At 43.1% G+C, this 19,919-nt stretch overlaps 1 protein-coding gene across 4 annotated transcripts in view; it reads left to right on the top strand.

The window, feature by feature from the left end:
- The window catches only part of LOC122686616 (ATP-binding cassette sub-family C member 4), a 189,114-nt gene that overhangs the window by 73,907 nt on the left and 95,288 nt on the right, over nucleotides 1–19,919 (top strand). For all 4 annotated transcript variants that reach the window (XM_043891782.1, XM_043891780.1, XM_043891781.1 and 1 more), the window contains 6 exons: nucleotides 2,537–2,786; nucleotides 7,435–7,536; nucleotides 11,398–11,487; nucleotides 12,907–13,098; nucleotides 17,862–17,956; nucleotides 18,179–18,265. In XM_043891782.1, coding sequence (XP_043747717.1) covers nucleotides 2,537–2,786; nucleotides 7,435–7,536; nucleotides 11,398–11,487; nucleotides 12,907–13,098; nucleotides 17,862–17,956; nucleotides 18,179–18,265 — 816 coding nt within the window. The remainder of the gene's footprint in view (nucleotides 1–2,536; nucleotides 2,787–7,434; nucleotides 7,537–11,397; nucleotides 11,488–12,906; nucleotides 13,099–17,861; nucleotides 17,957–18,178; nucleotides 18,266–19,919) is intronic.

Here is a 19,919-nt window from a genome sequence, read left to right as displayed (position 1 = left end):
GGGGGCAGGGGCTCTAGGGAGGACTGCTTTGAGGGTAAAGGAGTTTAGGGCAGCACCGCCGGATGTTGAGGGTTTGAGGGAAAGGATGGAATTTGTCCCTGGTTTTTGTTGAAAGGGACCTGGGAGGTCTCTTGCTTGGAGTTTGCCGGAATAGGTTTTTTTTTTTAATATCAAATTTAGATTTATACTCTTTAGCCCAATGCATTTTTCTACGGCAGTAAGGGCAGATTTTTGGAGGTTTTTTAAAGTTTTCTTAGGGCAGCCTCTTTTTAAATGGTACTTATCTCTACATGTAAAACATCTTATTTTCCTATTTTTAAGGCAGCAACCATTGTTTCAGCTAGCATTTGCATCTTTTGAGTTTTTGATTCTATATTGCGACAAGCCTTCAAATAATCAAAAATAGTCTCTGTATCACGAATTGGGGCTATAGCCCTTTGACATTCCTGATTTGCATTTTCATAAGCAAGTAATTTTTCTAGTTTTAGCTTCTCTAATTACTGTACGAGAAATAGCAGTTTCTAATCTAGCTAAGAAATCGGCATACTTTTCATTAGGTCCCTGTAATATTTTAGTGTAGCTACATGTAGGCTCCCCTTGAGGACTAATTCGATCCCAAGCTTCAAGGACCACTGTTTTTAATTGATCATGCAACAAAGGAGGGCATCGTATTTCAGCTTTTATGGCGTCAAATTGTCTGGTGCCAGTTAACATTTGAAAAGTAATTTGGTTTTGCTCGAGCATTTCTGTTGGCATGATCTCTGGCTATATCTTGAAACCACATTGTCCATTGAAGATACTCTCCTGGTTTAATGAGAGCTTTTATTAAAATTCATCCATCACAGGGAATAAAGTTTCCAATAGAAGACATTTAGAGCATTTAGAATCTCTCTAGTAAAAGGCGAATGTGGCCCATACAAAGTTATGGCCCTTTCCACTTGTTGTATGTGAAAAAGGTTAATACCTTCACATTGAGGTGTTATTTGCCCCTGAGCGTCACCATTTCTTAAAACTGGAAAGGCGGCTGATTCATGTCAATGTATGACAAAAACCACTACAATATTGTAAAGTAATTAGCCTCCAACTAATAAAAATAAATGGAAAAAAAAAAAAAACTAAAAAAAAAACTGGGAAGGCAGAGAAACCTTCAGCTTCAGAGACTTGAAATTGCAAAGCCAGCAACTCAGAGAGCCTCTGTCCGGAAGCGGGTAGATTATTGTTATTCAGAAAGGTGTTGTCAGTTTTAATGTTAAAAGGTGTCTTAGGGGAGTCTTTGTCAAAATCATTAGGTTTTATTGAGGGAGAGACATTGGGATCTGTGCCCTCTGGCAGGAGAGGAGCCCTTGGAGCAACCTGGGCAGGGTTAGTAGGAAAATCTTGAAGTACCTTTTGTTGTTCTAATTGGGCCTTTTGTAAGGTATCTAATTTATATTCATGTAATAAGTGTTCTGCCTGTTGCTGAATATCAGGAGGGCTAGAATTACCTTGAAATTGCAGAATCACAGTTTCAATGAGAGCCCATAGGGGCCAGAAATCTATCGGAACTACCTTCATTAGGGAACCAAGGGTTACATTCAACCACTGTCTGAAGGCAAGCCTCTATTCTCTGGCGTGAAACCGAAAATCCCTGAACTTTAAATAAGTGCTGAAGTAAAGTAGAAAAGTGAGGGGGCTTCCCAGCCGATTTACCTGTGTCTTAGTACTTGCCGGCCTCAATAGGCCCTGGGGGTCACTCCGTCCAAAGCCACGTGTACCAGAGTCCCTGTATCTGGGCGCCACTTGTTGGTCCTTTAATGGACCGGAACCTGGTGGTTCCGAGAGTAAGAGAAAGAGGCTGATATCCCCTGGTTTACGCGGAAAGCCAACAGAGCCCTGTTCTTAGGGCTCCCGCTGCTGCACGTAGGCACCAGGCGCCCTCTCAAGTAGGTGAAGGCACAGTGCGCGTTCTCCAGAGGGTCTTAGAAGCCCGGGTAAGAAAGTGAGCTCAGTGGGCCTCCATGCTCCAAGGAATTAGCCAGAAATAGAGAGAGAAAGAAAGAGAAAGAAAGAAAGATAGACACGGGGACCAAAGCTCTGATGGAGCAAAGGTGTTTTAATCAACATGGCGTGGGCATATGTACTGTCTTATCAGGTGGTTATTCTCAGCAAAGACAAAGATTAAAATTCCAGGCTTACAAAACATAAGATGATCCCTATCAAAGAGAGAGTTGCAAACGATCACCTTTTACCATTTGGCTCATAAAAACGAAGAGGGTACTTATCACTGTAATGAGAAATGCCTGGATTCCTCAGCCCCGGGAAAATTCCTGAATATTCAGGAATCAATAAGGGCCAGAGGGTTCCTGACAGATCCCAAACAGCACACAGGAAGCCTCTTGTTAAATGCTTCCTGGTATGCAGTATCTCCAGGATGTTAGGGATGGATTATCTTAATCTGTGTCCACTCCCTAGAAAGGGGCCACTCACACGGGGCGCTGAATTCATATCTTGGATGTCCATGCTTCTTTTAAACCTATTTCCTACACTTTTTTTCCAGGAAAGAAATTGCCAAGATTCTGAGAAGTTCCTACCTCAGAGGGATGAATTTGGCATCATTTTTTGTTGCGAGCAAAATCATCGTTTTTGTCACCTTCACCACCTACGTGCTCCTTGGCAACACGATCACAGCCAGCCGTGTGTTTGTGGCCGTGTCGCTGTACGGGGCTGTGCGGTTGACAGTCACCCTCTTCTTCCCTTCGGCCGTCGAGAAGGCGTCAGAGGCATTTGTCAGCATCCGAAGGATCAAGGTTTGCCAACACTTAACTTTATTATGTTGTAGGTGGATTTTGTGTCTTGCCTCTTTTTATTTGGTGTCAATGTGTTTCAGTTAGCTGAGGTTTTACTTTTCTTAGTGCCAAGGCTGGCAGTCATTCCGAAATGTCTCAGTGCTCCCCTGTCTTCTGATACAGAGTGCATTGTAAATATCATATGATCTCTGCTCACTTATGGCCGGCCGGTAGTATGAGTCGCAGGGGTACAGGCTCTTGATGACTGCAGGATGATTAAGTTGTTTGAAAGGAGGAGCAGCAAACAGATTGCATCTCCTGTGCTCCCTCGAATGACTAGGTGTAGTGACCGTGCTCAGTCCTGGCATGAATAGGATTCCTCTCTGGGCTGGGAGGGGAGGAACTTGCTGAGAGGTCCCTGCTCCTTAGGCAGGAATAGTGGCCTCAGATTCTTTGTATCTCAGATAGATTCTTTCCTCCATAGATGTTTCACTTGATTTCTGAGCTTCCCCTTTTGATTTGCCTCTTTGTCTCTGCCCTTTTCCTGTAACTGCTTAATCCTCTCTAGCTGCCCTCTTCCTTTCAAACTTGTGATTCCAACATACCCACAATCTGTCCAGCTCTCTATTTAAAAAGTGTCTTTAAATTGCCAGAGATGAATAATTTCCATCACCAAGATAAGACCCTGTAGATATTTAAGGATTTATGTTTTTATGAATCAGTCAAAAATGAGGATGAATTGGCTCTGTGAGGCGGCCTGGGCATGAACTTAAGTGTCTGGACTTTATAAAACATCTAATTTGTTTTGTTCCCATGTCTCCACAGTGATGGTTGGTCAATAATAGACCTCAAGTGAAATTAGCTTTGGCTGTGGTTTTGACTTTATTTTTTGGTCTTGCCATAAAAGCTGAGATATTTTATGAAGTTTCTGTAGTATAAAAAAACCATTGCACCTAAAACAGATCAGTCATATGAGGTCAGTTCTGGTCCCCTGAGTTTATCTTTCTTTTTGATGGGGCTGCTAGCAACACTGTTAAGGAATGGTCCATACAGTTCAATAAAATTTCTTTCTGCTTTCACATCTTGAAGCAGAACACTTAGGAATGAATTTGGACCATAGTAATGTTCTCAGTGACACGGTGACCTGTCCAGAGGGAAGCTTCACATGTGTTTTGTGTTGCTGTGGTCTCGTTATCGCTGCTGCAGGGCTCCCTGTGTGGTCCAGGATCTCTTAAACCTTGTACACATCATCTAACTTCATCTCGACAGCAATTGAATGAGAGTAGCATTAATGTCCCTACTTTACAGATAAGGAAACAGGTTCCTATGTAATAGGTGAAATAGCTCACCCATCCTCACGCAGCTTTCAAATGACAGAACTAGGATTCTTCCCAAAGCCTGATTTCTTTTTTTTTTTTTAAACCACTGTTCCAATACCTTGTCTGTACCTTCTGGCGTGTGGAATGGTGGAATGTCTTGGCTCACTCGTTTGGGCCCCGTGGGTCACCTTCTCTTCTGTCTTTGATTTAAGCAAATGCTCCTCAACCTCCACCAGCCCCATGACAGTCTCCCAGCACTTTTGTTTACCCTGATCTAGGGCTTCCATGTATATGCACGGCCAGCCCTGCACTGCCCAGCATCATGTCAGGTAGAGTGATGCTGACTCCCTGGGAGTGTTTTAAGTCCCGAGCTGCTTTGAGTTTTAGGGCTGGCAAATCACCTGGAAGGAGAAGAACAAGAACTTGTTTTTTTCTCTTCCTTGTCTCTCTCTTGGATGTGTTCAAGCCCAATTAGAAGTCGAAAAGGGCAGCAGGAGTGGAAGAAAAGGTCAGCTGAGTTTACTGACCTAAGTGGTCAGAACTGGGCAAGGTTTGATCACAGGTGGGCTGGAGGCATGGCAGGCATGTAGAGTTTAGAACAAGGTGTGGTATTGAGTCCTGCTGCCCCATTGCAGGGTGGGACTCCATAGACTAGGTGGTCATTGTCCAGGATTTCCACTCAGGTCATGTCTGGGAGCCCTAGGAAGGAAACCCACCACCCCTGCCCACCTTGGAGGGGGTGCAATGGGCCTTTTGTTTTTCTCTTAGTAATAAAAGTGGACTGAAGATTTTGGCATTGTGCTACTGCAATAGGATTATAAATATCTTGTCTTAACTTAGAAGCACCAAAAGTCTTCAGTGTCTTTTATATCCAGTGAAATATGTCTCTGAGGTTAATATTGTTCAGAAAGCTTTGTAGGTTTTCCCTTTCCAGCTACTGGGAAGTCAATCTTTTTGGCTGCAGTTCTGACGTTGATACTTTTCTGCCTGACCTGTTATGGGTCTTCACTTCATGGCTCTAATGGCCACTTAATTCCAGCTTTTTCATCAGCCTGAGCCCTGGGGAAAAAAATGCAGCCAGCACTTTTGGTTCCTTTACAAGCTGGTCATGTGTTGGAATCTCATTTAACCTCTGGAAGATTATACTGTCTTTCCCCACTCAGACCTATTATTTGTGGACAAATGCTCAATAAATTTAATTCTTCATTTAAGGCATAATTTTTCCTTTTTTTTACGTCACTTTTTTTTTTGAAAGTGAGAAATTTCTAGTTGACTGTACACACACTGGATATTGAGTTTTTTGGTAACACGCTTAAGCTAAAATTTTAATTTCTGTCTAGAAAAGTTGGATAATATATATATACAACCTTTTGCTTGTTGCTGTGTGAACTCAGACTGTGTAAGGCTGTAGCCATGCAGTCAGTGAACAGTCAAGTCCATGCAACCACTACATGGTACAGTCTCTTCCTTTAGCTAGTGCCTATGATGGGCTGACTTTGTGCAGGGCTCAGTCTTAGTTGAAGTTGGGCAGTGTAAGTGCGTGAATGACATAGTGTCTCCTCTCTATATGACTTACTGTCCCCCTGGGGTTTCAAAGGTGGGGAGGATGGTGGCAGCCTCCAGGGTTCTGAGCTGGTTCCCAGGAGGATTAGCATTTGAGATGGACTGGAAGGATGGATGAGAGTAGTACTCAGGGTGTCTAGGCAGTGGCCACTTGGGGACTGTGGACTTAGGTGCTGGTGGGACATTGTGGGTATTCAAATGTGGTGGACACGTTCAGTCGTGTGTAAAGAGATCAAGAGGGAGTGGTGTTGAGGTAGGGTCAGTGGTGGTGGGGAGGGCTGGGGAAAGAACCAGCAAAAAAAAAGATAATATCAGTATTTGAATAATTATAGCTAGTGAGATGCTGAAATCATGTTGTTTCAAGAGGAACAAAGAATTGTCAGAGAGAAACTGTCAGAACAGGCGAGAGCTGGTACATGGCTGACGATGGGAGAGGTGGTGTGGAGAAGAGAACTCAGGCTGCGGTGGTTGAGAGTTTGCAGAGGAGTGCTCAGCCCACCGTCCGTCCATCCTTCCTCCTGCTGGACACAGGCTCGGGGCGGGTAGGAGTATCTGTGCCCCGTGTCCAGGTTCTCGGGGAGCCTGGATGAGAGGAGGAGGGAACACAAGTGGATTGTGGCTCCCACCAGCTGGTCTCTGGAGAGATGCAGGGATCTCTTCTTCCTTTTCCTACACAGAAGCAGGTTTTTATGTTGTTTTTACCAGTTGTTCTTTTGAAGTTGAAGGTGCAAACACATTTGTAGCTTTGTGGCACAATAGATGAGGATGTCAAGGACTTGAAGGCTGTTCATGATGTTTAGCAGAGAGAACGTTCCTGCTCATGTTGTTCTGTTTCTCAAACGACCTCACATGTTGTGTCAGTTGCCACCTGTGTTGGTGGGGATTCGGTTTGCCTCTCGGTCCTAGAATTACCCGTCCTGCTTACAAGTTGCTTACAATTACCCAAGTTGTTTACAAGGATGTTTTGTTTTTCTCTCATGCAAGAGTCCTTTTAAGTCTCTGAATGGATTTCCTGGAGCTGCCATAAAAAGTACCCCAAACTTGGTGGCTTAAAACCACAGAATTATGTTGTTTCACAGCCTTGGAGCCTAAAAGTCTGGAATCAAGGTGTCAGCAGAGTCAGGATCCCCCTGAGTCCTACATGGGTAACTCACTTCCTCTCCTCTGTTAGCTTAGGAATTTGCAGGCAAACCTAGGAACTCCTTGACTTGTAATTGCCATCACTCCAGCCTCTGTCTCCATAATCACATAGTTATTTTCTGTCTCTGTGTCTCTCTTCTTATGAGGACACCAATCTTATTGGGTCCAGTGCCCACCCTATCCACTGTGAGCTCACCTTAATTGGTTACACCTGCAACAACCCTATTTCCAAATAAAGTCATGTTTTGAAGTATTTGGGGTTAGGACCTTATGATATTTTTTGAGTGGGATTTACAATTCTCCCCAGAACAAGTTTCATGTATGTATATATAGATATATATAATATACTTTATTGCATGTTATTATAATAATGTGTATATATATAATATAGTTTATTGTATGCTATTATAATGTGTATATATGTGTGTGTATATATACATATACTTCATTGTATGTTATTATAATAGTATATAATATTGTATGTGTTATCTGGTTTGTTCTAGTGTAAACTATACATTACCTGCAGTTGGCATGGCAGTATGTAGGCTGCATACATTTTTTTATTGAAGATTCTAAGGAAGCAATTCTGTTTATTCTTTGTTCCTGTAGTTTAAATAATCTAATCTATGTGTTTCCTTCTTCTGTAGAACTTCCTGTTACTTGATGAGATAACACAGTTCCACTCTCAACTACCATCAGATGGTAAAATGATCGTGAATGTGCAAGATTTCACTGCTTTTTGGGATAAGGTAGCAAACCTTCTATTATAAGATCTTGACTGCTGAAAGGTTTCTTGGAGAATATTGAGGTTTTATATATGGCATAAATGTGATTTATTCATTTACTTACAGTATGTTATCAAAAATTCTCAGTGAGGAGTAAGGTTTGCATGTGATAGAGATTCAGTGTAAAATTAGCCTAAGACATTTGACATGTGGCTCTCAAGAGAACTATTAACCCATTTGGAACTTAAAGTACATATGTTTGTAATGGTAGAATTTGCAGCATTGGAGAGAAGATGCCTCAGTTGTGATACAGGTTAACCAACAAATATACAACCAGTCATTAAAGACAGCAGGTTTTTGGGAATCAGTGTACATTTTTTGCCTTGATGTTGTCAGACCATCATTGCAGCCTAGCAAAACCACGCTTGCGTGCTCTGCCCTGTCTGACTCTTTGCAACCACATGGACTGTAGCCCTCCAGGCTCTTTTGTCCATGGGATTTCCTAGACGAGAATACTGCAGTGGGTTGCCATTTCCTACTCCAGAGGATCTTCCTGACTCAGGGTTTGAACACTTGTCTCCTGCATTGCAGGCAGATTCTTCACTGCTAAGTTAGGTATTTTGCTGTGAGTTAGGGTGGGGGCCCCCCATCCTAAGCTTCTACATGGTTCCGGCTAGTTTGTTGGCAGCCAGGGGCCAGGAGGAGACAGCCGGTGGGCATAGTGAGCACCGGTGATTGCCAGTTGAAGGGGTGCAGTGTGTAGAAGCTGACAGGGAGAACTGAAGATTTTCTAGCACTTGGTTTGTTTATGAAATAAAGGGCTTCCCTTCCTGTGGCTCAGCTGGTCAAGAGTCTGCCTGCAGTGCTGGAGACCTGGGTTCAGTCCCTGGGTTGGGAAGATTCCCTGGAGAATTTGTATAGTTCAAGGGGTTGCAAAGAGTCAGACACGACTGAGTGACTTTCACTTTCACAAAAAGCAAGCAGAAAAAGCAACAAGGACCACTCAAAATTGTACACGCAGTGCCTCCCCCTTTACCAGTGACTGAAAGTTTCCACCTCCATGGTTCCATGGTTCTCTGTGCACATCCTCCCCTGCACTGGTGTGAAAGTGAAAGTCACTCAGTCGTGTCTGACTCTTTGCGACCCCATGGACTTTACAATCCATGGAATTCTCTAGGCCAGAACACTGGAGTGGGTAGCCATTCCCTTCTTCCGGGGATCTTCCCAACCCAGGGATTGATCCCAAGTCTCCCGCATTGCAGGTGGACTCTTAACCCGCTGAGCCACAAGGGAGGCCCAAGAATGCTGTAGTGGGTAGCCTATCCCTTCTCAACCTTTTCTTCCTGACCCAGGAAACGAACCGGAGTCTCCTGCATTACAGGCAGATTCTTTACCAACTGAGCTATCAGGGAATTAATCAGGGTGTGGCATAGGATAGTAGGGTAGATAGAACAACACAGGGCCCAGGAGAAGGGAGTTCCATGTAGGGAATTACTTATGCAGATGGTGGAAGAGCCTCTCTGCTGGTGGCACTGGGGACCACAGTGCAAGTGTCTAGACCCTCAGACTTGTGTGTTTTCCTGCCTGTGAGACTACATATTGTGCCACTGCTTCAGATTCAGTACCTGCCTCTGCACCTACAAAACGGTCGTATATTTCCAAATAAATAATAATATACCCCTACAGCTTTTGCACATGGAAATTCAAACAAGATAACTTTTCTGACCTGATAGTTGCTCCTAGCTTAATGTTATAGATTTTCCCTCCTATTTTTGTATTTCTTATCATAATACAGTTGAAGCATTTATGGAAAACAGCATTAAAATTCCATTATAAGGGCTACTGTGTAAATGCTAACATTACCAAATTTATCTTGTTCCAAACTATGAAGCATTTTAAAATGAACTCTTTTGCTCTTAGTCCAAAGAAGTTACTCATGTTCTGATACTTCTGTGCAGTTTGCATTACAGTACATCACAGCTTTCTGACCTTGCCTATGGAAGGAATGTGTCCCTTGCTGGGGTCATTAGTAAGTAGGGGCTGTCAGGTTAGGTCATAGGTGAGAGAGCCCTTGGGAGGGGGGAGGGACACTGACATTGGAGATTTAGAAAGAAGCAAAGTCTGAATGAAGCCCCTGCTGGGCTGGGAGGCTGGAGGAAGACATGAGCTTTGTAACCGGCTCCCCTCCATAACCAGCAGGGGAGGTGGGGGGATATCTCAGGATCCTGGTCTCATTCATGAACTAGAGTGGGGCTCAGCTGATGATGCTTCTGAGCCAGCATCTCCTGAGCCTGGATAACCAAGGAGGGGACCCAGCAGCCGTGAGCAGTGCCATGCTGCCCCCTTCTGGGCACAGCCCAGCAGTGCCCAATCCTGAAGCCTGAACGGGGCGGAAATTGAGTGTCTGGCACTGACAGACTGTGAGGGTTGGTGACAGGGAGCTGACGTTTGTAGGTGGCTCTCTATTTTTAGTCTTAGCTGAGTGAAAAGTAGTAAAATAAAAGCCCTAAATGTTAGAGAAGAATAAAGAATTGGAGGATGCTTTAAAAATGTTTCTTATGTATTAAAATCTAGCCTCTTTGTAATTTCTATGAAACCTGGGGCTAGTATTTTATTAATCATGAAAAGCCTCAGGCCCAAACAGAGAGGAAGTCCATAAATTTTGCCCTGACCAACTGAAGGGTTGCAACAGGAAGCTATGCTTGTGTATTTTATCCACAGAATCATGAACCGTTGTGAGAGGAAAATAATGAAATATTTCTGAGTGAAAAATAATTACGGAATCCAGGGGTCAGTTAAAAAGAAAGGAGTGAAAAGATGTCTCTTTTAAAATCTAGGGCTAGTTATTTTGATTATAAATAATTATTTTTTTTAGCAAGTGACTATATCATCAGTTGAGTTTTTTCCAGAGAAATTTTTCATTTAGAACATGATCTTTTATTAGTCTTTGGGCATTTTATGTAATCACATTTAACTACTTTTAGAAAAATTAGCAGTTAAGGATACAGTATATGTAATGACACAAATATACACCCTTAAGTTTGTTCACGAACATGACCTGTGATTGAATGATGCATGATGAATACTTTGTTCTTCTCCTTTGTGTTGGATTGTTTACCATCACACATAACTCCCTGGTTTGTTTTGGTTTTACAGTAGAGGTGCTTTGTTCTGTTTAGCATGTAAGAGAGATAAAATTGAGGCATTATTACTGACCCATGATGTTACACTTCATTCCCTCCCCCTTTTTTGGTTTTGTTTTGTTTTTGGTGTGAAACTACAGCTCTGGTTAAATTGGAGCCTTGACTACCATTTATGCGACTTTATTTACCAAGAGCAGCTATATCATATAAAGTGCTCTGCTGCTTGCTGAGCATCAGTAAGACTCATTCTTTACCAAGTGAAAATACAGAGGTGAGAGACGATATCAAATTATTAGTAGAGGAACAGGCATGATGTATATGTATTCTGCCACCTTGTGGACAGTACTGAAGTTGACACAACCAAGGGCTATAATGAAAGTTCACAATTGATTTAAAAACCTCCCATACTGGATATTCAATTATAAAGTATGTTATTGTAGTAAGTTAGTGTGCAGAATGCAGGTACATATTGAACACGTGACTTGTCATTTCAGTCCTTAAATCCAGTGAGCGTCTGGAACAGTGTTTGTATTGAAATATGATAAAAAGGAGCCTAAAACTAAAAAACTAAAGCTTTTTCAAAGATATTTTGGGATAAAAGGCCCCCAAGGCTCAGTATCTTAAAACAGAAAGGAGGAAAATATGGGTTATATTAGCATATCAATGATATCTTCTCCACTTTTCAGAGTTCTTTGTGTTATTTTATTGAGATGAACAAAGTTTTCTTAACTTATATTTGCAGGCATCAGACACCCCAACCCTACAAGGCCTTTCCTTTACTGTCAGACCCGGTGAACTGTTAGCTGTGGTCGGACCTGTGGGAGCAGGAAAGGTAAGTTGTGATGCCTTTTGTCAGCTCAATGCAACACCACAGCCCCTGTTAAATTCTGACTTGAGCCTGGAGCTGTGTATAATTCACTTTGAATTGAGGGTGTCTAGAACAGTGTTTTCTCTAGATGTGTTCCATGGAACATTAGTTTTTCAAGACGGTCTCGTAGCCAGATAAATCTGGATAAATGCACACTGTGCTTTCCTTCTTGGTGCTTCACGTTGCACACTTGGAAACTGCTTGTCAGGCTCTTGATGTGTCATGAAGGAAATTATTGTTCTGACGGCTGTTGAGGACAGAAGGAGGTAGAGGGGTCTTCTTTTTGTGACCGTTGGCCCTCCAGGAAGTTTGGAGGTTGGAAAGGCTCTTCTGGGAATTTTGAGCATTTCCTCCCATGAAATGCCTTGGTCCCGGCCGTGCCCAGGGTAGTGAATGTGTAGCCACGTGCTGGAGCTAAAGGTACAGATGAGAGCAAGATTCCAACATCTCTGCCCTCCAGAGGCAACCAAGTTCTGGGGCAGACAGATTACTTCAGCCCAGTGTGGTAGTGTTGTGATGTGTGGACACGGACACACCACTTCTATGTGGTAGACAAGATTTGAACGACATGTGCACATGAACCTAGTCTGAAAGAACAAAACACAGTTCTAAATGAGGGATATGTACATGAGAGGGTGATGAGTTCCTATATGATGGATTTTTTTGAAACATGACTCCAGAGGTTTTTTTTTTTTTTAAAAAAAAATCATTTTTGGATATGTTAGTCACAGAAAACTTGTTAAGAACAAATATTTGATAAGTAAAGGATGCCTGGGATGCAGGAACAGCTGAATTAAACATCAGATACATGAACCACGCATTCTGCTGGGCTGTTTTGTTAGTTCAGGATGTCAAACATTCTTAATTAGTCTTCACTGAGTTTAGAATTTCATTTGGGAGAAATTCTTGGGCAGTTTAGGTTGTTATGCTGTGCTTAGTCATTCAGTCATGTCTGACTCTTAGCTACCCCATGGACTGTAGCTCGCCAGGTTCCTCCATCCATGGGGATTCACCAGGCAAGAATACTAGAGTGGGTTGCCGTGCCCTCCTCCAGGGGATCTTCCCCACCCAGGCATGGAACCCATATCTCCGGAACCCATATCTCCTGCATTGCAGGTGGACTCTTTACTGTCTGAGCCACCAGGGAAGCCCGTTTAGGTTGTTTTAGTGTAATATTAATAATAATATTACTCATCAACCAAATATATTCATTCACTAGTTTATATTGATCAATAGTGTTATTTCTTTTTTTTTCCCCTGCAACTGCCAGAACTGTACTTTATCCTGTTCTAAATGAAAGGGATTGTGTATCAAGCACCAGGGTGGGGTCAGCTGTGCTGCGGGGCGTGTTCTGTCCTGAGTGCACCCTGTTCTCTGTTGCAGTCCTCACTGTTGAGCGCTGTGCTGGGGGAGCTGCCCCTAAGCCAGGGACAGGTCAGCGTGCACGGGAGGATCGCGTATGTTTCTCAGCAGCCCTGGGTGTTCTCAGGAACTGTGAGGAGTAACATTTTATTTGGGAAGAAATATGAAAAGGAGCGATATGAAAAAGTAATAAAGGCTTGTGCTTTGAAAAAGGTGAGTAATGACTTTTGAGTTGCATATGCTCAGATTTCAAATGACAATCGTTTTGGTTTAAGCTGCAAGATCTGTTAGAAGATCTTTTAGTGTTGCTTAATACTTGAAGCTGGTTTTCTCATGAACATGCACACACATATGCTGCTGTTTGAATTTTGATGTCGTAACGACACAGAATACCTTTTTTGGGGTAGGGATTGTTTCACCTTTTTGCAGTTTCATTCACTTCTCTTTTAGGGCACAATTACAAAACTTCATAAAAATGGCACAATGTAATGAACCCTCATGTACCCACCCCGGGTTCACCCAGGATCAGATGGTGGCCAGTCTTGGCTGCATCTCCACTCCCTGCCCTCTGCCTGTCCCACCCCCACCCCAGACTATTCTGGAGCAGACTCTAGACCTCAGATTAGTTCATCAGTAAATATTTCATTAGTTTTCCTCTCAGAGACTGAAAAGAGATAGCATTATTTCACTTGAAAAATAACCCAAATTCCTGACTGTCAGCAGCTTTCTCATCAGTGCTTACATGTTGTTGATCATCTCACCGAGAAACCTCCTTCATTGTTGGAATCCACATGAGATCTGCCTCCTGCGCCTGGTTGATGCCTCCTTGGTCCCTTTCTGTCTCTAGGTTTTCCTCTCCACTTTGCTTTTCCTTAGTAATTAAAGAAAAAGGACTCCTTTAACATTTCTTCTTAATACAGCCTATATTCACTGGGGGAGAGATTGTTTTCAGAAACGGTATTGTGTTTCACAGAAAATGGAAATTGAAACATTTTATTGTACATGGAGATTTAGTAAATAAAATTAGGGAATCAGTTATGCAAACTGGGCTTACCTAGTAGGAGAATATATTGATAATTTGATGGAAGGAAAGGAAAAAAGGTAAATACTGATTAGATGCTATGTTATTTTCTTTGGTTATAAAAATCAGGGAATAATAGCATTAAAGGGCTCCCCCGGGTCAGTTCAGTGTAGTCTGGACATCCAACTGTTCTTTTATATTGTGAGGAAAAAGGCTGGACAGCCTTTCAAAGGTGTGGGGGTGAAGACCTGTGAGGAAATAGTTATTCTGCTTGAACAGTGGCTTGAACATCATAGAGTAGCATTTGATGATTTTGTGGACATAAGAGGATTGTTTGCTTGTTCTTTTTGTTCTTTCTCCTGAGTTGTTTTAAATAGATTTTTGTTTGCAGAAATGATGTAGGGTTGGCAGGATTGAGGTTTCTTTAAAAAATATTATAAGGAAAGGGGAAATACAAATGTAAAGTAGTAAAAACGCCTATGTGCGTGCTAAGTCTCCTCAGTCATGCCTAATTGTTTGTGACCCAATGAACTGAACCCACCAGCCTCCTCTGTCCATGGGATTCTCTAGGCAAGAGTACTGGAGCAGGTTTTCATTTCCTCCACCAGGGGATCATCCCGACCTAGGGGTCAAACCCACGTATCTTGAGTCTCCTGCACTGGCAGGCAGCTTCTTTACCACTGAGACACCTGAAAAGTCCCAGTAAGAACAATAGCTCCCATTTATTCAGAGTTGATGTCCAAATCATCTCTGTCATTCCCATGCAAGCATACATAAAAAGGCGCATGAGTTATTAATGTATTACCAGTGTTTTCTATGTTGTTGATAAAACTGAAGCTTGGAGAGGTGAAACACCCCATCTCTACGTTTGTAGTTCAGGTTCAGATCCACGATGGTCAATGCTTTGCTGCAGCCTCTTGGGGTTGGACCGGTAATGTGGGGGGGGGGGAGTGTCCTGGGGCTTCACACACCCTCGGGGCTGCACGTGTAACAGACTCTGGTGGGAAGGAGCCCTGCAAGGACTGGCCTGCCCAGTGACGTATGTGATGTGACATTTATAAACATCACCTGCCCTCCTGTTCTCTGCTTGGTCAGAGCAAAGAGGTAGGGCCCCTCATGCCCATTCCCTCCTTGGCAGGAAGGGAGCCAAGTCCCTCCCGATTTTCCCACTTGACTGCTGTCACTTTGGATACGTCCTGTTACCTGTCTGGGCATCTCACATTTCTGCAGCAAAACGAGGACATCGGGTCAGAGTGTTTCCAAGAGGTTTTGCTGCTGCTCTGAAATGTCAGCTATGACTCTGATTACCAAGGGGTCAGCCAGGTCTGCGCGACACCTAGGAACCACTTAATGCGTTTTTGCAGCCTCTGCTTATCTCCTTTTGGAATCCATGTTTCAGTGGAGGGGCATAAGACAGTCACAGACAATAGAGGTGCTCTGGGGGTATTTTTACTTTTAGAGACAGACTACATGTGTAGTAGGAAAAAAAAAAGTGTGTCCTCTGAAGAGCATCATCTTTGATTGTAATTTGAGGTGTCTGTTTCCTTTCTTGTTAAGTAAGGGAAGTAGGGATTTATTGCAGTAAGCATCGCAACTTTAGTAAAATGGAAACCTACTAGGTTTTCAGTAAATACATGCATACAAACTAAATATATACATACAAACAAACAAAAATATTTCTAAATAGGTGACCCCTCTCCTCCACACCTGGAAGATAAAACAGGAAAAAGGAGCATTTCGTGTATCACATGCATTAATAACAACTTGACACATGATAACTAGATCTAATTGAAGCAAGCGTTTTAAGTTCATTGAGCTGAAAACATTTCTGTAATAAAACATGAAGTAATCACATTTGGCAACATGGAATTAAGCTGATGCCGTATTCAAAGTGACAGTATAGTAAGTTACACAACACAATTCAGGGAACAAGCTAATAATGTTTGGTCAACTGGAGGGGTCGAGCTTAAATGACAAGACTTGGGAGTCATGAGGCGCGGGGATCGGGTTTGTTTCTCTGTTCAGGAGGGGAAAAAATCACGTTGATTTTTTGGCTTCTTTTCTGAACCTCAGAAGGCCTCAGTTTCATCGTCTTTAAAATGGAAATCGTAGGGCTCTGCCATCAGCAAAATGGAGTTACAGGTGTGATGAAAGACAGGGTCCTCCTGCTTTGACTCTGGAATCCAGCCTTCCTCTGACAGAAACTCAAGTCTGCTCTGTGCTGTTTTCTACACTAAGAAGCCAGCTTCCCTGAAGGGCCCTCCACGTGCTCCTGGCTGATGGCATCAAACCAGCGAGCCATTTCCTAGTTGCCCTGTAGTTTGTGAGTGTCTGCTCTTCATTGGGAATTGGTGTTAAAAAATAAATTAAAAAATAAAAACTTCTTGTCTGTGGGAGGCATTGTATTATATGCTGAACTCGGACGTTTTCCCCTTTTACCTAATCAGAAAATGGTGGCTGGGAAATTAGGCTGACTTGGATTTTACTTCACATCCTGTGAAATGCTTTTCCCATTTGTGACTGGCCTATAAATAGTTTGCAGAGTCAACAGCATACTCGCAGTCCTGCTACTGGACTCAGAGAGAGCCTCTTTCTTGGGGCCCAGCTGTGCTAAATGGAAGAGTGAATTTAAGTGCCTTTTCTAGAGCATGGTTGAGATTGCTGTGCTACAGCGTGGTGCTGTTTTGTGAAGGAAACCAAAGCAACATAAAGTCTAGGTGTTAAAACCTGAAACAGTTTGCAGGGGCTATCACCAGTGAAACAGAGAGCAAGTAAATTGTGTGTGTGTGTGTGTGTGTGTGTGTGTGTGTCAGTGAAATAGAGAGCAAGTAAACTCTGTGTGTGTGTGTGTGTGTGTTCGTTCAGGGTTGGGAATGTATCTTAAACTGCCTTATAGTAGCTCCAGAAAATCAAAAGCAAGAATTAAAGTGAAACAGTGATGAATTTTCACAACAGAGCAATTGCTGACTTTCACTGGATGCACCCCTGTTAAGCTTCAAGTGAGGAGAGAACCTGTGTGTGCCTGTGGCAATCAGGGTGATGGTGGAGACAGTCTCTTCCTTCTCCTTGTGGTCATGTGCCTTACATGCTGTGAGCCACATGGTGAATGGGGTCCCAGTGTTGGTTTGATGGGAAAGTAAGCCTCATTCAACAGTAGCAAGTTATAATCAATTCATGTCCTTTTTTCATTTATGGAGGGTTTTTATACACTTTAGGTTCTCACAGCATCCTTGAGTTTAGAGACTCTTGTTTCTGCAGCACATTTTGTAGAAGATGAGACTTAGAAGGTCAGAAAGCTGCTTATCCTGGGGGCTTCACTGTGCCATTTCTGTTCTTCCCAAATTTGCTAAAGTACAGAGAAGCTCCGGCTTCATTTGCAGAAAAGTACTGCTGTGTGTCCTAGGATGATGCCTGAGGGGTTTAGTGGATAACAAATATGGCAGCATTGCTTGAGTTATAGGCCGTCTATGTAAGCGCCTCTCCCCACCTCCCACTGATCTGCTCACACCCACTCTGTGAGCCGTGCCCTCCTGACCCAAAGCGTAGACTCACTTCCCTCCTTTACTCTCTGTTGCCCTGAGCTGGCTTCCTTTTCCTTCTCATCCTCAGTCCTTATACACAGGTTAATTTTCCATATCGTCTGTCTCCTACCAGGGAAAGAGAGTCTAGGGACTTTGTTTCCTCATTGCTGGATTCACTGTGCTGAGAACAATGCCTGCAGTATAATTGGTCCTCAGTAAACACCTCCTTGTTATCATGGTCAAATTCATAAATGCAGTGAAAACCTATGGAATCAAAACAAATCAGGTTTTTTTAAATATTCAAGATTACAATCCAAATATACTCATTGCTGTTCTTAAAATACTTACATGTAGAACTAAGCCTAAAAGTTAGGATGGCAGGAAGAGAACACATTTTAAATCTTTCTTTTTTTCCCTTTTCTGTCTCCATGTAGGATTTACAGCTTCTGGAGGATGGAGATCTAACTATGATAGGAGACCGGGGAACCACACTGAGTGGAGGGCAGAAAGCCCGAGTCAACCTTGCAAGGTAAACGGGGTTTCAGTTGCCATCTTGCCCCTCCTCCTCTGCGACTCCTAGTGGATATGAGCACAGAGACCCCACTCACTGGGTGGGCCTGTGTGAAGCAGGGCCGTGGTCCCTTCCCTGGGCTCCTGGAATGAACATGGAGTTGTTGGACACCATTGTGATTCGGAGATGAGACCCAGGGAGTGTGAAGTGTTTTTTTCCTGACGTCTCTCTGTTTTCTAGAGCCGTGTATCAGGACGCAGACATCTACCTCCTAGATGATCCACTCAGCGCAGTGGATGCCGAAGTCAGCAGGCACTTGTTTGAACTGTGAGTTTGCTCCTGTTTCCTATTACTTCTGTTTTCCTCGAACCGATTAAAGATCAGGGAAAAGAGCTCAGGAAAGCCTTTGTGTTTCAAGAGACTCAGCTGGCTCTGCCCTGGTGTCCCTCTCTCCCTTCCCTTCATTCCACAGAAGATCCATCATAGAGAAATTTTGATCATGATGAGGTCAAGATGGGAAAATACAGAAGGTGCTTCTAGGGTGTGGAGGATGGTGGAGTCTGTCCTTAGGGAGTGAGGAATTGATGGCTGATTTCCTCCTCCTACTTGCAGTTGATAACTGGATACCGTGGATGGATCCAGACCCCAGAAATAAGATGTACGGTTTTTAAATCAGAGAGTGGGACTAGTAATCTAGTACTTGGCTGCCAATCCTTTTCCTTCATCTTTTTTTAAAAGACACATTAGAAGTGATGTTTTCAGTAGTAACATAGGGCTTCTGTGGAAAGACCTTGTTGTTGATGCTTATTATTCTGTAGGTTCAGAAATTCTGAATAAGGTATAGAACCTGAGAATGATTTGTTGCACCTCAGAATGTCTTCAGTCATTGCACATTGCTTCATGGATTCTTGCTAGAGTTGATACTTAGATCCACAATGTATGTTTAACTTGATTGTGAGACCAGGTATCTAGAATCTGGCTGAACTCCTGACTCTTATATTGTGTTTCTGGAATTTGTTGTTCTTGTTTGTTGTTGAATTTGCTGCTCTTGTTTGGCCACTGAATCTCTGAAGTAGAACAACTCTGAAGTTTTTCTGTGTATGATGTGTCCAAGTCATGCTAACCGAGGCCTCTGGTGGAGTTTAGACTGACCTCTTTGAAAGCCTCATGCACTTGCTTTTTCTGAAACACTCTTTGCATCTCCCCCACGGTTAGTTAGTTCCCTTGCTGCTGTTCACCTTGTTAAAGCCAGTGAACCTTCCAGCTGCACTTAGTAACACCCTGCTGTATGCACTGAGTTAAATGCCCTTACAGATGTTACTGCACAAAACCTCTTAGTTTACAAGGAGGACAGTGAGCCAGGAGAGGGAAAGGACCCACACTGGGCAGAAAAAGGAGATTTGGATGCTCAGCTCTCATTCCTGCCTCTAAGGAACCTGTCTCCTTGGCCTCCGATAGCATCCACCTTCCTGTGTCCTCACGTGGTCTTTCCTCTGTTCAAGGGCCCTGCCCTTCTGTGTGAGGCTCCTTTTCTTCTGGAGATACAAGTCAGATTGGATTAGACTTAGTGTCCTTAAAGGTAACAATTATGTCTTCAAAAGGCCTTATCACCAAATTCTCAGGTGTCCGTGTTTGAATTGGAGGGAAATGATTGATTTACACAGAGCTACAACTGCAAAGTAGAGAGGCTTCAGCAGAGTCTGCAGATGTGAGATAGAGAGACTTGTGAGGAGCTCCGAGCTCTGAATACGAGGAGCTGGGATTCCACACCCACTAAGCAGGATCATGGGGCGGGTTCCACCAAAGTCTGTGTGTAGCTTGTGCTTAGTGTTGGGGTGATGAAAGCACTCTGGAGAGGAAGCTGGTGATGGTTACCCAGCAGCATGAATGGGCTTAATGCCACTGAGCCGTGTGCTTAAACATAGGCTAAGTGGTAAATTTCATGTTAGGTACTGATATGTTTTATTTACCACAATAAAAA

Source organism: Cervus elaphus, chromosome 30 (assembly GCF_910594005.1).
Source record: "Cervus elaphus chromosome 30, mCerEla1.1, whole genome shotgun sequence".
In the NCBI taxonomy this organism is placed as follows: domain Eukaryota; kingdom Metazoa; phylum Chordata; class Mammalia; order Artiodactyla; family Cervidae; genus Cervus; species Cervus elaphus.
The sequence above is the reverse complement of the archived record's forward strand: the minus strand, read 5'-3'. Positions and strand labels throughout refer to the sequence as shown.